The sequence below is a fragment of the Oncorhynchus mykiss genome, chromosome 5 (genome assembly GCF_057628025.1).
Source record: "Oncorhynchus mykiss isolate SJ-2025 chromosome 5, ASM5762802v1, whole genome shotgun sequence".
NCBI classification, from domain to species: domain Eukaryota; kingdom Metazoa; phylum Chordata; class Actinopteri; order Salmoniformes; family Salmonidae; genus Oncorhynchus; species Oncorhynchus mykiss.
The window spans coordinates 30,600,001-30,615,417 of NC_143026.1; the positions used below are offsets into that span (position 1 = coordinate 30,600,001).

A 15,417-nucleotide genomic window follows, 5' to 3' on the forward strand; every position below is an offset into this window, starting at 1 on the left:
TCTGGCCAGAGTGAGATTTTCTTAAAGGGCTATGTGTGTTGGTCTCTTAGGTGAGTAAGACGTTCTCACACACTCGCTGAGCTGAATGAATCTTTTACAAAATAGTGTTTGTCCGTCTCTGCTCACATGTGTAAACTGTTATAGAATAATGTTTGTGTGTGTGTGTGTGTGTGTGTGTGTGTGTGTGTGTGTGTGTGTGTGTGTGTGTGTGTGTGTGTGTGTGTGTGTGTGTGTGTGTGTGTGTGTGTGTGTGTGTGTGTGTGTGTTTGTCTGACCTAAGAGTGTGTCCCGTGCTGCTGAGCTGACTATGCTGGTTTTATAGGTACATATGGAGAATCACTCAGTCTGTCTGCATTCTCCCTCAGTCTCTACTGGGAGATGGAAGGAGGAGAGGGAGAAAGGGGAGGAGAGGGAGAGGGAGAGTCATAGGTCTGCCCCAACACACAGTACTGCAGCCTCCCCTTTCACCCTCTGATGACTTCCTTGTGTGTGTGTGTGTGTGTGTGTGTGTGTGTGTGTGTGTGTGTGTGTGTGTGTGTGTGTGTGTGTGTGTGTGTGTGTGTGTGTGTGTGTGTGTGTGTGTGAGAGAGAGTTATAGCAGTCTGTCGGAGTGATTAAGTGCGGGGTGAATCCTCAGCATGCAGTGTGTTAGTCTGAGGCTGTGTCTATGGGGCCATACATGGCTCAGTGCCTGCTCTATGTCACTCTGGCTCTTCCTCACACTCCTCACACCCCTCCGTCACCCTCCATCCCACACATCCATCTCTCTGGCCTATCTCTTGTACTTCTCTTTTACCCCTCCTTTCCAGTTTGTGCTGCTCTGTTTCATTCTCTATCTCTCTCTCTCTCTGTCACTCTGTCTTTCATCACCTGCTCTCTTTCATTCCTGCTCTCTCTGCCTCTCCTTCCTTCCTTCCTTCCCTCCTTCCCTCCCTCTCCTCACTTTTCCCTCTTTTTTTTTCACTGGCCAGGGGAAAGGAAAATGTGTGAGTCAGTGAAAGGCCGCTCCCTCCCTGGGAGAGATGGAGAGAAAGAGAGTACGAGAGAGAGCGAGTAGTGGGAAGACTGGGACTCGTTAAGTGTGGTGATGTCACCCTCTGGTGTCCATGGTAACCGCTTGTTTAGTCTCAGGTAGTGGACACTTGGACACACTAACTTTGCCTGTTGATCGTCACTCCACAGTGGGGGTGTGTGTGTGTCCGTCCTAAGGGGAATGTGACCATTTGACTGTGCAGGCCTGAACCGCTTTGATGAGGGCAGGTTGGTTATGCTGTACACTGTATGTACAGGGAAAGGGCTGGGCAGAATGGGAAGGGAAGGGCTGTGGTTGGACACATGTTTTTAAAGTTGAAGAAAAACTGTGCTTGTCCATAGCCATAGGGGAGTCTGCGTATTTTGGAGTAGAGCATTGCCTTTCTCTCTCTCACACACACACACACACACACACACACACACACACACACACACACACACACACACACACACACACACACACACACACACACACACACACACACACACACACACACACACACACACACACACACACACACTCACACACACACACACACACACACACACACACACACACACACACACACTGGGTGGGATGGCACACACTTGGTTGTGAAGCTCAGTGTAGTGTGACCACAGGGTGTGTGTTACTCTACCCGTCTGCCCAGTTCTGGGTCTTAGCTCTGGGCTCACTTCTGTGGTTGACCTCCCTTGATTCTAGGTCTCTTTAGGCTGGCTTTCTGAGCTTTGGTCTATCTCTCTCTCTCTCCCTCCTCTCTCTCTCTCTCTCTCTATTTCTCTATCTTTCTTTCAATTCAATTCAATTCAATTGACTTTATTGACATGGCAAGTTCATTATTACTTACATTGTCAAAGTATACATATCGAAATATAAAATCTATTTTTTTATTTTTCTTCTATTCTATCTATCTTTCTCTCTCTCTCTTTATCTCTCTCTCTCTCCTGGCTCTCTCTTTCTCTCTCTCTCTCTTTGCTGGCTCTCTCTTTCTCTCTCTTTCTCTCTCTTTTTTTTCTCTCTCTCTCTCTCTTCTATTTTGGTGCGCCAGGCTGATGTGGTGAAGGCTGTGCTGTGAGGCTCCAGTGTCGCCTGCCCACCTCTCTCTTTTTTCTACTTACAGTTACACAGCTCTAATCACAACCAGGCACTTTGTGGGGCTTATTTTCTACCCTCTCCACTCTCCTTTTGTCTGTCTCTGTATCCCCCCTCTCTCTTTCTCTCTGTATATGTATCCCTCCACACTGGCACAAACTGGTTGAATCAACATTGTTTCAACTTAATTTGTCCATCCAAAACATTGGATTTGAAAATATTGTCAACATAAACTGTTGTTTTGTGGGTGAAATTTCAACCACAGGATTATCTCATCATGGTAACCAAATTTCAACGTAGACAAAACTTGTATAAGAATATGTTGAATATGTATCTTGAAAACAATGTCAGATCTTCAACATTGTTTACGCTATCAAAAGAAGAAATAAAACCAATAGACTGGGCAGCACCTCCTATCTACAGCTACTTTTGGTCTCCCATCCAGGATTTTAACCAAGCCCTGCTTAGCTATATTTGTCACTGACAATTACCAATGTGCTATCATGAGAATGATTGTTGAGAGATCTCCACTTAACAACTAAATAGATTCACTGATGCTATTGAAGTCATTCCAAAGGGTTAACAGAGCAAATGAAATGTGACCATGCAGTACTTTCTCACTCATATCATCACTGATGCTGTTTAGGCCTCTATAGCATTTGCAAAGGCATCAACAGCTATTGTTTCAATTCAGCCCAGGATTCAACTAAGAATAGACAACACATAGACCCAGGGTTTCAAGCTCTGGTAGATTTCCAATGTAATGATATTTAGACATATTGAATTGTGTTTGGTTGTCAAGGCAACCAAATAGCACCATTTGAAAGATATATATTTTCTGCTCTGATGGTTCCATCTGTGACACTGTCTGACTTTAATTCCAGTTTGTCTACAAATGAATCATTTACAGTGCCTTGCGAAAGTATTCGGCCCCCTTGAACTTTGCGACCTTTTGCCACATTTCAGGCTTCAAACATAAAGATATAAAACTGTATTTTTTTGTGAAGAAACAACAACAAGTGGGACACAATCATGTGTGGAAGTGGAACGACATTTATTGGATATTTCAAACTTTTTTAACAAATCAAAAACTGAAGAATTGGGCGTGCAAAATTATTCAGCCCCCTTAAGTTAATACTTTGTAGCGCCACCTTTTGCTGCGATTACAGCTGTAAGTCGCTTGGGGTATGTCTCTATCAGTTTTGCACATCGAGAGACTGACATTTTTTCCCATTCCTCCTTGCAAAACAGCTCGAGGTCAGTGAGGTTGGCTGGAGAGCATTTGTGAACAGCAGTTTTCAGTTCTTTCCACAGATTCTCGATTGGATTCAGGTCTGGACTTTGACTTGGCCATTCTAACACCTGGATATGTTTATTTTTGAACCATTCCATTGTAAATTTTGCTTTATGTTTTGGATCATTGTCTTGTTGGAAGACAAATCTCCGTCCCAGTCTCAGGTCTTTTGCAGACTCCATCAGGTTTTCTTCCAGAATGGTCCTGTATTTGGCTCCATCCATCTTCCCATCAATTTTAACCATCATCCCTGTCCCTGCTGAAGAAAAGCAGGCCCAAACCATGATGCTGCAACCACCATGTTTGACAGTGGGGATGGTGTGTTCAGCTGTGTTGCTTTTACGCCAAACATAACGTTTTGCATTGTTGCCAAAAAGTTCAATTTTGGTTTCATCTGACCAGAGCACCTTCTTCCACATGTTTGGTGTGTCTCCCAGGTGGCTTGTGGCAAACTTTAAACAACACTTTTTATGGATATCTTTAAGAAATGGCTTTCTTCTTGCCACTCTTCCTTAAAGGCCAGATTTGTGCAATATACGACTGATTGTTGTCCTATGGACAGAGTCTCCCACCTCAGCTGTAGATCTCTGCAGTTCATCCAGAGTGATCATGGGCCTCTTGGCTGCATCTCTGATCAGTCTTCTCCTTGTATGAGCTGAAAGTTTAGATTTGCAGTGGTCTGATACTCCTTCCATTTCAATATTATCGCTTGCACAGTGCTCCTTGGGATGTTTAAAGCTTGGAAAATCTTTTTGTATCCAAATCCGGCTTTAAACTTCTTCACAACAGTATCTCGGACCTGCCTGGTGTGTTCCTTGTTCTTCATGATGCTCTCTCCGCTTTTAACGGACCTCTGAGACTATCACAGTGCAGGTGCATTTATACGGAGACTTGATTACACACAGGTAGATTGTATTTATCATCATTAGTCATTTAGGTCAACATTGGATCATTCAGAGATCCTCACTGAACTTCTGGAGAGAGTTTGCTGCACTGAAAGTAAAGGGGCTGAATAATTTTGCACGCCCAAATTTTCAGTTTTTGATTTGTTAAAAAAGTTTGAAATATCCAATAAATGTCGTTCCACTTCATGATTGTGTCCCACTTGTTGTCGATTCTTCACAAAAAAATACAGTTTTATATCTTTATGTTTGAAGCCTGAAATGTGGCAAAAGGTCGCAAAGTTCAAGGGGGCCGAATACTTTCGCAAGGCACTGTATATGTTGGACGTCTCCATCTCAACCAAAAAAATCTAAGTTAAAGACTAAATCAAATCAAACTGTACTTAAAGTGCATTTGAAGTTAGATTTGATTACCTTTGATTTTTGGTTGAGATGCAGACATGAATCCAACATATCAATCACTCATTTGTAGACAAAGTGGAATTAAAGCCGGACTAAGCCAGTGGCTCAGATGGAATATCGAAGCAGTAGATAGGCCTACATCTCCTTTTAATGTTGATATTTGGTTTCATTGTCAACTAAACACAATTCAATATTACTTTTGTAATACAGTAAATAGTTTAAAGTTAAGGCTATCTGCCAAACTAATTCATTAAAACTTTAAAACTTCAATGTATTAACATCTATGGCCAGCCACATTTTGAGGTTAGTAACTATAAATGTTTTCCTATGTAATCATGTAAAGTGTGCATGTTCAAGATAGCATGCATAGGTCATCACAGGTCTGTGCTTTCTCGCTCTCTGTGAGTGTGTGTGGGTTCATATGTAGGCTACTGTCTCTAACCTGTGTGTTGTTTATTCTGCCTCCTGCAGGAGAAAGAGAAGAAGTACATGCTCCAGGTGGACAACCTGAGGCTGAGGGATGTGGAGAAGAGCTTCATGTCCAGCAAGCAGATCTTTGCCCTGTTCAACACAGAGCAAAGGTACGTTCTTAAGTGGACATTTCATATTTTCATGTCAGATGTTCTAAGACCTCAAAAGTAGAGTAATTAAGATCGATCTACACAACCGACGTAGCTTCAATGTACACAATGTAGCAGCTCTCCACACAGACTGACCACACACATTCGCAGTCATTCAAGGCAAGCACCCACACAATCCCCTCTTAATCCTACTCGCTTCCACAAGAATGTATGTAATACTACTCACTATCACACACACACACACACACACACACACACACACACACACACACACACACACACACACACACACACACACACACACACACACACACACACCGTGCTACCCTACAATCTGAAGGGCCACAAAGTATGTGAGGAGGAGGGGTTCCATAAGTAGGAATTTCATAAATTTCATAAATTGGATAACACCTGAAGCTGCTTTTTTCCTGCAATCTAGAGCCATAATCATTATGCTAAAGACAACTTTATGAAATTGCTAAGTGGCTAGTATTATTACAGAGAAGAACAAAAACATTTTATTTTTATTATTTGTATTATTTTATTTCGATGCCTCTCCACACACACACACTCAGAGTTGCCACTGTGCATCCACAGAAATGTATATAAGGACTACCGTCAGCTGGAGTTGGCCTGCGAGAGTCAGGAGGAGATAGATGGGTGGAAGGCCTCTTTCCTTAGAGCTGGAGTGTATCCTGAACGTGTCACGGTACGACGCACACACACATTTAGTCAGTAACTCCACCAGTCCAAAACATGTTGTTGATTGTGATGATGGTTTTCACTCACAGCGCTAGTAGAGTCTGTCATTTCATGTTTAACACCATCTCTCTCTTCCTGTCCCTCTCTCTCTCCCTCTGTCATTATTTTTCTCTGTATGTCCTTTGTGGCTGTTGGACCCAATAGGAGAAGGAGGGCAAGGTATGTGCTTTGTGTCATGATGTCCATTCCAACTCTTCACCCCTTTTACACAGTTTTCTAGAGCGTTGCTCAAGCTAGGATCTTAATTTGTTGCTGAGAATTCTCCTGCCCTGCAGGAAATTCTAACTTGTAGTGTATTTGCCATAACGAAAAATGCATCAACCCCTACAAAAGTTGTTCATGAATTATAATCCACATAATAATTCACATTTCCTGTTGCTGCAGGATTATGTTCCTGCTGTAGCAAACTGGCTCAAATTAAGATCCTACATCTATAGTGTTGGCAATTTAATTTGATACTGAACTCTGATTGGCTCTAATGATTTATACAGTGCTGCGCCTCCTCTCTCGTCTCGCCTCATTGGCTGTTTCTAATCAACAGCCCAGTCGTTCATCATTCGAACCAGGCCAGGAAGTTCAAATGTCACTCTCATCAGGGCTCTGCCATAGCTGTATAGTACAACCATCTGATTGGAATTGGCTAAGCAAATAAAGGAATTAGCATTGGGGCATGAGCCAAGAGAAAGTGGTAGAGAAAGAGACATGTCGTCTTCAATGGCTCCCCACAGTGATTTCACAGTCTACACAAACAGAGCTCCGTTTGCATTGCGTTCCAAAAATTCAGCCACACAAAAGTACATAGAACTACGTAGAGAGCTACACAAATTAAGCTCCGTCAGATCTGTTAGGGATCCGTTGCGTCGACTGTGTGGAGCCCTGGCTCAGTGGGAAGTTATTTATTTATACTGACAGTTTAAGAGTGCTATATAGTGGATGTTATTAATGATTTGTGATATTGAGGATTGTTTCACTACTTGTTGTGATTACAGAGCTCAGAGGGGTCATGCCCAAAGGGGGCACAGGGGCATGTGCCTCCTCAGATTTTTCCTGTAAAAAAAAGTACCTATACTGTATATATATTACATACAGTACAATACAGTACCAGTCAAAAGTTTGGACAAACGTACACATTCAAGGGTTTTTCTTTATTTTTGACTATTTTCTACATTGTAGAAATAACAAATATGGAATCATGTAATAAGCAAAAAAATGTTAGAACAAATCAAAATATATTTTATATTTGAGATTCTTCAAAGTAGCCATCCTTTGTCTTGATGACAGCTTTGCACACTTGCCATTTTCTTAACCAGCTTCACCTGGAATGCTTTTCAAACAGTCTTGAAGCAGATCCCACATATGCTGAGCACTTGTGGGCTGTTTTTCCTTCACTCTGCGGTCCAAGGTTGACTGGGTTGAGGTCGGGTGACTGTGGAGGCCAGGTCATCTGATGCAGCACACAATCACTCACTCTCCTTCTTGGTCAAATAGCCCTCACACAGCCTGGAGGTGTGTTGGGTCATTGTCCTGTTGAAAAACAAATGATAGTCCCACTAAGTGCAAACCAGATGAGATGGCGTATCACTGCAGAATGCTGTTGTAGCCATGCTGGTTAAGTGTGCCTTGAATAAATTACAGTGTCACCATTAGTAGCAACCAGACAGCTCAAAAGGAAGGCTTGGATATATATTTTTTTACATAGAATTAAGCATAATGATTGTGCTTCTAGATTGAAGGAAGAAGCGGTTTCAGGTATTTCAAAAAGGCTAAATTCTCCAGCTTATGGACCTAGCCCCCGTCAGGAACCCCTCCTCTAGCCATCCTCACATACTTTGTGCTTCCTCAGATTGTTTGGGGTACATGAGCCCTGATAGGGCTCCATCTTTCTCTCACCATATTTTTTTCTTTCTATTTCTCTTTCTCCCTCTCCTTTTGAATCTCCCTCTCCCTCCCCCCTTCTCCCTGTCTCTCCCCCTCTTTCCCTCTTCCTCTCCCTGTCCACCTCTCTTCCCTGTCCTCTAACCCCCTCCTCCCTGGTCCTGGTGTTGTCCCCCAGCAGAGTGACAGTGGAGACGGAGAGAATGGCTCAGATAACCTCATGCACTCCATGGACCCCCAGCTGGAGAGGCAGGTGGAGACCATCCGCAACCTGGTGGACTCCTACATGGCCATCGTCAACAAGACCATCAGGGACCTCATGCCCAAGACCATCATGTACCTCATGATCAACAATGTGAGTCCCACTCCCCAGTGGTCACTTCAGGCTAGTGGTGTCAAAGTAATCTTCTGGAGGGCCATCTGATTTTCAACATCGTCTTTTAATCTGTTCAGAAAGCAGCAGTCCTGTGGAATTTCTAGCCAATCAGCATCAATAATGGATCAAATAAGGGCTTGATTCAATCAGATCAATCAGAATAGCCAACATCCGCATTGCGGTTGTTTTGATGGTGTCGGAGGTGGAACTGCGTTAGAGCTGTCAAGTCCACAAGTAGTTCCTGGCATTACACCTAAAGTAGACATTGCCATTGGCTGCACGGAGTCTCATTAATAGAAATCCCAAGCAGCCTTGTTTACAAGTTTGAACAGTGGAATGTGAGACGGAATCTACAGCTCCATTATGATGATAGAAACCCTCATTATTTACTTTCATGATCTTTCAATTTGAGCATCATTATTTCTATAAAACCTACACTTTCTCCTTCTGAGCTTCGAACGCGAGTGGGACAAGTGTTGCTCCAACGCAGTACCACCTCCAACATCGCCAAAACGTCCACTATGCGGGTGTCTGTTATTGCCAGTTAACACTTGATCTGATTGAATAAGTGCAAAAAAGAAATAAAAACCTCTCAGTATCACCGCAACTCTTCCCCACTCTTTCACACAGACCAAGGAGTTCATCAACGCGGAGCTGCTGGCCAACCTGTACCACTCTGGGGACCAAAACAGCCTGATGGAGGAGTCCCAGGAGCAGGCCCATCACCGCGATGAGATGCTCCGCATGTACCATGCCCTGAAAGAGGCCCTAAACATCATCGGAGACATCAGCACCACCACCATCACTACCGCCATGCCGCCACCTGTAGACGACTCCTGGCTGAGGCCGGGTGGAAACAACTCCGGGGGCAGGTACGAATGAAGGGAGAGCAGGAGGGTGGGGAAATGGGGGAGAGGGATGGAAGGAGGTAAATTGCTCTGGGGGCAGGTACTGTATGAATGAAGGGAGAGCGGGAGGGTGGGGGAATGGGGGAGAGGGATGGAAGGAGGTAAATTGCTCTGGGGGCAGGTACTATACAAATGGAGGGAGAGCGGGAGGGTGGGGGAATGGGGGAGAGGGGTGGAAGGAGGTAAATTGCTCTGGGGGCAGGTACTATACAAACGGAGGGAGAGCGGGAGGGTGGGGAAATGGGGGAGAGGGATGGAAGGAGGTAAATTGCTCTGGGGGCAGGTACTGTACGAATGAAGGGAGAGCGAGAGGGTGGGGAAATGGGGGAGAGGGATGGAAGGAGGTAAATTGCTCTGGGGGCAGGTACTGTACGAATGGAGGGAGAGCGGGAGGGTGGGGGAATGGGGGAGAGGGATGGAAGGAGGTAAATTGCTCTGGGGGCAGGTACTGTACGAATGGAGGGAGAGCGAGAGGGTGGGGAAATGGGGGAGAGGGATGGAAGGAGGTAAATTGCTCTGGGGGCAGGTACTGTACGAATGGAGGGAGAGCGGGAGGGTGGGGAAATGGGGGAGAGGGATGGAAGGAGGTAAATTGCTCTGGGGGCAGGTACTGTATGAATGAAGGGAGAGCGAGAGGGTGGGGAAATGGGGGAGAGGGATGGAAGGAGGTAAATTGCTCTGGGGGCAGGTACTGTACGAATGGAGGGAGAGCGGGAGGGTGGGGAAATGGAATAATAATAATATATGCCATTTAGCAGATGCTTTTATCCTAAGCGACTTAGTCATGTCTGCAGACATTTTACATATGGATGGTCCCGGGAGGAATAAGGGGATGGAGGGGAGAGGAATAGGGGAGGAGGACTGGATGATCAGTAATGTTTTTTCTTACCATGACCATGACACTCCTGAATGTTTCGTTACACTGTTGTTGTGGCCTACCCTGCTGGTGTGTAAGAGAACTGACTGCCAATGCACTCTCTCCCTCTCCCCTACCCCTGTCAGGTCTCCAGCTGCCAGTCCCACTCCAAACAGAAGGGCTCCCCCAGGTCCTCCTGGTCGCCCTGTCTCCCGTGGCTCAGCCCCTGGCCTCCCTCCTGGTCCCCCTGTCCCCTCTCGCCCAGGGGCCTCCCCGGATCCTTTTGGTGGGCCACCACCATCAGTCCCCTCCAGGCCTAACCGTGCACCCCCCGGTGTGCCCAGGTGAGTGGAATCAAACCAAAAGTTACATCTCAACGCAAAAGTAACCAAGTCTATCAATGTATAACACTACAATAGGTCATACAGGGAGACAGACACAAGCCAGTAAGGTTTTGTAAGTGATACTATGAGAATGATGGCAGTGGTCTTTGCTAGAAAATATTATTTTGTAGTGGACACCTATCCTATATGCCACTCTCTTAGTCTTTCTAGTTTAGGAATTGTGTCTATTGTCTACTCTATCTCTCCATGTGGCAATAAACAGAGAAAGAGAAAGGGGAGAGTGGGGGGATAGAGAGAGAGACAGAGAATGGGAGCGAGATGTGAGGGGAGTTTATTTTTCTTAAGTTCTCTGTTTAATTGCGTCCGCACTGCTAACGTTTGCCTTGTGTTTGCCTGTGGTTGTAAGCTAATGGACACTGTACTGGTCTGATGTGAACTCACGGTCAGGGCAGCAGCTTGCCTTACGGAGGGAGACACACGCGTTGCCCGACACTGCTCTCGTTCAAACATACCCTCAAACTTCCAAATAACGCTTACACAATGACTTTAAGCCATGTTGGAACCAATAACTCAAATTCTACCCCTAAATAATGGTCCAAATCTGATTGGTCCAGGGTGAGAGCAGAGCCTTGTCATGTGACATGGGTCTCTCCTGCACTGTAACCTGTATGAGTTTGTTTGCACTCCTCTTTCTGTCCTCCTCATCCTATCTCCTTCACCACACCTCTATCCCACCGTTGATTATGGTTCCTCTTTCAGAATCACTATCAGTGACCAATGAGGACTAACGCTTCTGGTACGTTTGGTACTACTCACCATCGTCATCATCCTCTTCCTCATGCTGCTGTCTCTTAGATACCATCACCTCACTGCATGCCCCAATCCCTCTCTCCTTCTCTTTCATTTTTTTCTATGTACTCCCTAATGCCTCGTTTCAGCACTGCACAGACAAACACACATGAGCACACACAGCTCACAGTGTGTTAGTGTCACTGTGTGAGCTACGCTGGTTTTCTTATTGTCCACTGAAATCCTTGAAATGTTTTTGTCCTAGTTTGAGGTGTATGTTTCAGTTGGGATAGGTTTGTGTTGAAAAAAAGTCTGATGACTCCAATAGATACGCAAACACACATACGCAGGCATACACAAACTTTCACGCACACACCTGACCAGAGCTACCCGTTAGGGGTCAGAAGTCAAAGGTGATGGGTTTGTATCAGTGTTGTGTGTTGCCTTTTGACATCTCACCCATCTCCAGCCTTGTCGTTTGGTGGCGTGACACTTTTCTGTTCTGTGTTTGTCCTGTATAGATGTCAACATAGGATTAAATAGAGGCTAGGGAAGTGGTCAAAAAGGCTATACTGTGGGTGGTAATAATGGATTGAAAAGGGTATGTAATGTCTATCCAACTAGCTATTCTGACAGTCATTATCTATGTTATGATGCCACTCTGTCTCCTACAGTTGTAGTCTGCTTTTTAGCGTTTATGCTAACTAGCCCCTCCTTTGATAGTGAAGTAAAGATAGCATAGCCTTGATGATCATAGCAGAATGACTATGGAGATGATAAAATGTGTCATATATCATTTGTAGCAATTATAATCACACATCTCTCACGTTTTTCATGTAGATTGGGTTGAAAGAGGAGAATTTATGGGTGATAATTTAGTGGAGCTACACTGCCCTCTTCTGGGCCACAAAACAACTGCTTGTCACAAATGGAAATGTTATACTGCATATATATTCCCAGACAATCATGAAGAGAATCAAATCTGCAGGAAAGATTTGTATGTTAGCGTGTTAGCTGTTTTGTCTGGCTGTCGTCTCCCACATTGTCCCATGCAGCTGTGAATGTGTGTGTATGCATGCGTGTGTTACCGGACCAGTGTGTGCCTCAGAGAGAGAGAGAGAGACTGCATAGAATGTAATGTTCAATAGGGGAGCTGAATGAGTAAGTATACTTGACTGTATGGTGTACAGTGACGTTGGGTATCACGCCTGTGAGGGGAGTGATACCCAGCCAGAATGAAAGCCCTAACTTATCAATGTCTTCTTTTATATGCCTGTCTCTGTGTTTTGTCTGTGATTGTGTCTGTGTGTCTGTTCATCTGTGTGTACCCATGGTCCTCTTGGCAGCCGAAGACCCCCTCCCTCACCAACCCACTAAACTACTGAAGCCCCCCTCCCTTCCAACCCACCGCCTACCCCATGGCAGAGAGACCAAGGACTGCAGAGCAACCTACCTACCTAGACCTGACCTAGACCCTTCTTCCTTCTCTAATAAATGACACGGTCACGTCACACACACACGTATAAACCCACACCATACACACATAAAAAGCACTGTATACCCCCAATACACAGAAAGGCATTCACCCTCCACTGCATATAAAGGTCAATTGTTGATTAGCATTACAATACATGTACACCTGTAAGTAGTCACACACATAAATGGGCAGGGATATGCAGCAAATATGGATGAGATAGTTAAGAATGCTGTGCTGAAATATTTGTCGTTTCTCACCCTCCCCTTCATATGGGTATTTCTCTTCCTCTCATATCTGAATGATTTCTTCTCTGATCATATTGGATTTGATAATGATATTTGTGTGCTGTGTTGATTCTTTATTCTATGTGTTGATTCTCTCTCGGGAGTAGATGCATTATCCATCTATCTAGCAAGGGGGAGCGGATCAGAAGGGATAACTGCATCTGAACAACAGAGTTATTTTTCTTGTCTTCTGCAATGATCGTCATGATCCATACTGGTCCCTAACGTCACAGGCTAGGACACACCTGACATCGATGGGAAAGTAGGAAAAACACCTAGAGAAAATGTACATTTCATTACAAATACTGACTGTAATGTGTCAAGAGTGTAATGTGGTATCAATGTCACTGCACTTAGATTGTGTATTCTATTTATTATGATACATTGATTAATGTGACCTTTTATATCTAATATCACAACAGTGACTCCTAGCCTCTGAGTTTGGGGAAATGTTCTCTCATTAGGTTTCATTCACTTGTTCATCCTTTGCTTAATCTGGCTTCATCATGTCCTCTTTTTCTATTTTCTTCCGCCTCTTTTCAATGAACAGCCGGCCATGCAAGGGTTGGCCCCCTGCCTCCTTCTGACAACTAGAAGTCCCCCTTTTTTGCCCCTCAGGGCCCTGACATCCCCTTCCTCCACCCCCCCCCCCCCCCCCCCCCCCCACTCAGCCCCTACACGGTGGAGGGTGAATCACCACTGTCCTACACACAAACACACGAATCAGAAACCTCAGCAACTCTCCAAAACAGCCTCCCTCTAAGCAGGAGACGGGGAGAGAGAGAAAGAGAGAGAAGAAGAAATCGCCAACCCCTGTATTTCCCTGTGTCTATGTGCTACGCCCTTCTGTGGCCACTAGGCCTTGTGTCACTGTGAAGGCCCACTCTTATGTGTTGTGCTAACCATGATCTAACCATGATGATGTATTGTATTACTGTATCTGCATGCAATGACACAAGTTCAGGTGCTCAGACTGTGATCTGGTGTATATCGGTGTAAACTCGTCCACAACCAGCTCCCCTAGGCATATGCTGCTTTCTGTGCTTCAACCTCTGTACCGATGCCACGGGTGCTGGGTAACTCAAAGGTCTCCCGCTAAAAACTGTGGCCTAACATTGAGCTAGAGTCGTCCGTCTCTCTCCTCCTCTCCCACTTGTCAATGAACCACTTCCCCACTAGTGAAAACCAGTAGCATAGCGAGGCGGGATCTAAATTGAAAGTGCAATATGTTCTTATTGGACAGCTTAATGAGAGCTGTCCACCAATCACACCAGACTCAGAGTAGATGCTCAGCCTGAGAGGAGGCGAGGAGACAGACAAGACCCAAAGGGTGCGTCTCAATACTGTTTAATTGCATAATTTCTCCTTTCCTCAGAAGGAAAGTGGAAAAATGTAAGTTGTGTTCAAGAATTATATTTTAAAGTGTTGACCCTGCCCATGATTAGGTTTGACTCTCAAAGCATTTCCAAGACCACTGGCAGGAGAACCTCTGAGAAATGTGTTGAATATCATTGGAACTGTGTAATGAGTTGGGGGATGGGGTGGCACTTTCAATTTTGGCATGATTTATCAGCTTTTTTCTTTCCTTTTTTCTTTCTTTCCTTTCTCAGTGGTCACGGGGGTGAGTGAGGACATCAGGTTTAAACCACTAACAACCCAATCAGTGATGGTCTATGCATAGAACCCTAAACAAACACACGCCTGTACAGTACACCTCTCCCCTCCCATGTTACTCATGCGTTCCCATTGCTGTGTGAGAGATGTGAGTGGACTCTGTGGTTTGTTGTATTATGACCCTGTTGGTGATAAAAGTACATGTTGGGCATGACAATGGTAAAAACTACACTCATTAGCATACCCACAAACCCATTATAGTATCTATATTGTACTCAGTTCATACAAACCCTCCCCAATACATAACTAAAATAGTTTCATTATTATTTAAGAGTAAATAGGACATATCTTACGTGTGTATATTGTGTGGTGCATCTTCTGGAAATTGTGCTTCCACTTGTCTACAGGTTAGTTGACAATGTATGAATACTGAATATTAAATTAGTATGAATAAGTGACTGAGTATGTGTACAATGAAACAAACTAAAAACAAACTTGATAAGTGAAAGTTATATCCCTGTTGATGGCTGTGTTGAGTATTGGAAGGTTGTTTGAGTAGCATGTAGAGAAGAATAATTTGTCCCTTGTTTCTCGGTCTCTGTCTGGGGACAGGAAATGAGTGCAGACTGGGCAGAGTGAATGTGTGTATTCTATCCTGCTGTGACAACGTTGTCCTGTATCTTATCTTACTGCTGTGGGTGGCATGAGTCTGTCCAACAGGCTGCGCTTCGTCAACACATTAAAAGTCAGTGTACCAATATGGTCTGCTTGTCTTATTTTGTGGAAAAATCAGGAATTGCACATTCAAAATAACATGTCTAATTTGTA

The 15,417-nt window shown here is 44.5% G+C and overlaps 1 protein-coding gene and 1 long non-coding RNA gene across 34 annotated transcripts in view; both read left to right on the forward strand.

Moving 5' to 3' along the window:
- Positions 1 to 15,347, forward strand: part of LOC110524742 (dynamin-1) — an 85,202-nt gene extending 69,855 nt beyond the window's left edge. For 9 of the 33 annotated variants that reach the window (XM_036977248.2, XM_090234426.1, XM_090234416.1 and 6 more), the window contains 7 exons: positions 5,195 to 5,304; positions 5,902 to 6,013; positions 6,211 to 6,225; positions 8,123 to 8,296; positions 8,948 to 9,189; positions 10,228 to 10,425; positions 12,561 to 15,347. In XM_036977248.2, the coding sequence (XP_036833143.1) occupies positions 5,195 to 5,304; positions 5,902 to 6,013; positions 6,211 to 6,225; positions 8,123 to 8,296; positions 8,948 to 9,189; positions 10,228 to 10,425; positions 12,561 to 12,591 (882 nt within the window). In that variant the 3' untranslated portion in view covers positions 12,592 to 15,347. Of the gene's footprint in view, positions 1 to 5,194; positions 5,305 to 5,901; positions 6,014 to 6,210; positions 6,226 to 8,122; positions 8,297 to 8,947; positions 9,190 to 10,227; positions 10,426 to 11,184; positions 11,222 to 12,560 lie in introns of all 33 variants that reach the window. The other 24 variants (XM_090234419.1, XM_090234428.1, XM_090234433.1 and 21 more) reach the window with 10 other exon arrangements.
- LOC149983240 (uncharacterized) overlaps positions 1 to 15,417 on the forward strand; it is a 392,257-nt gene that overhangs the window by 344,333 nt on the left and 32,507 nt on the right. The window lies entirely within an intron of this gene.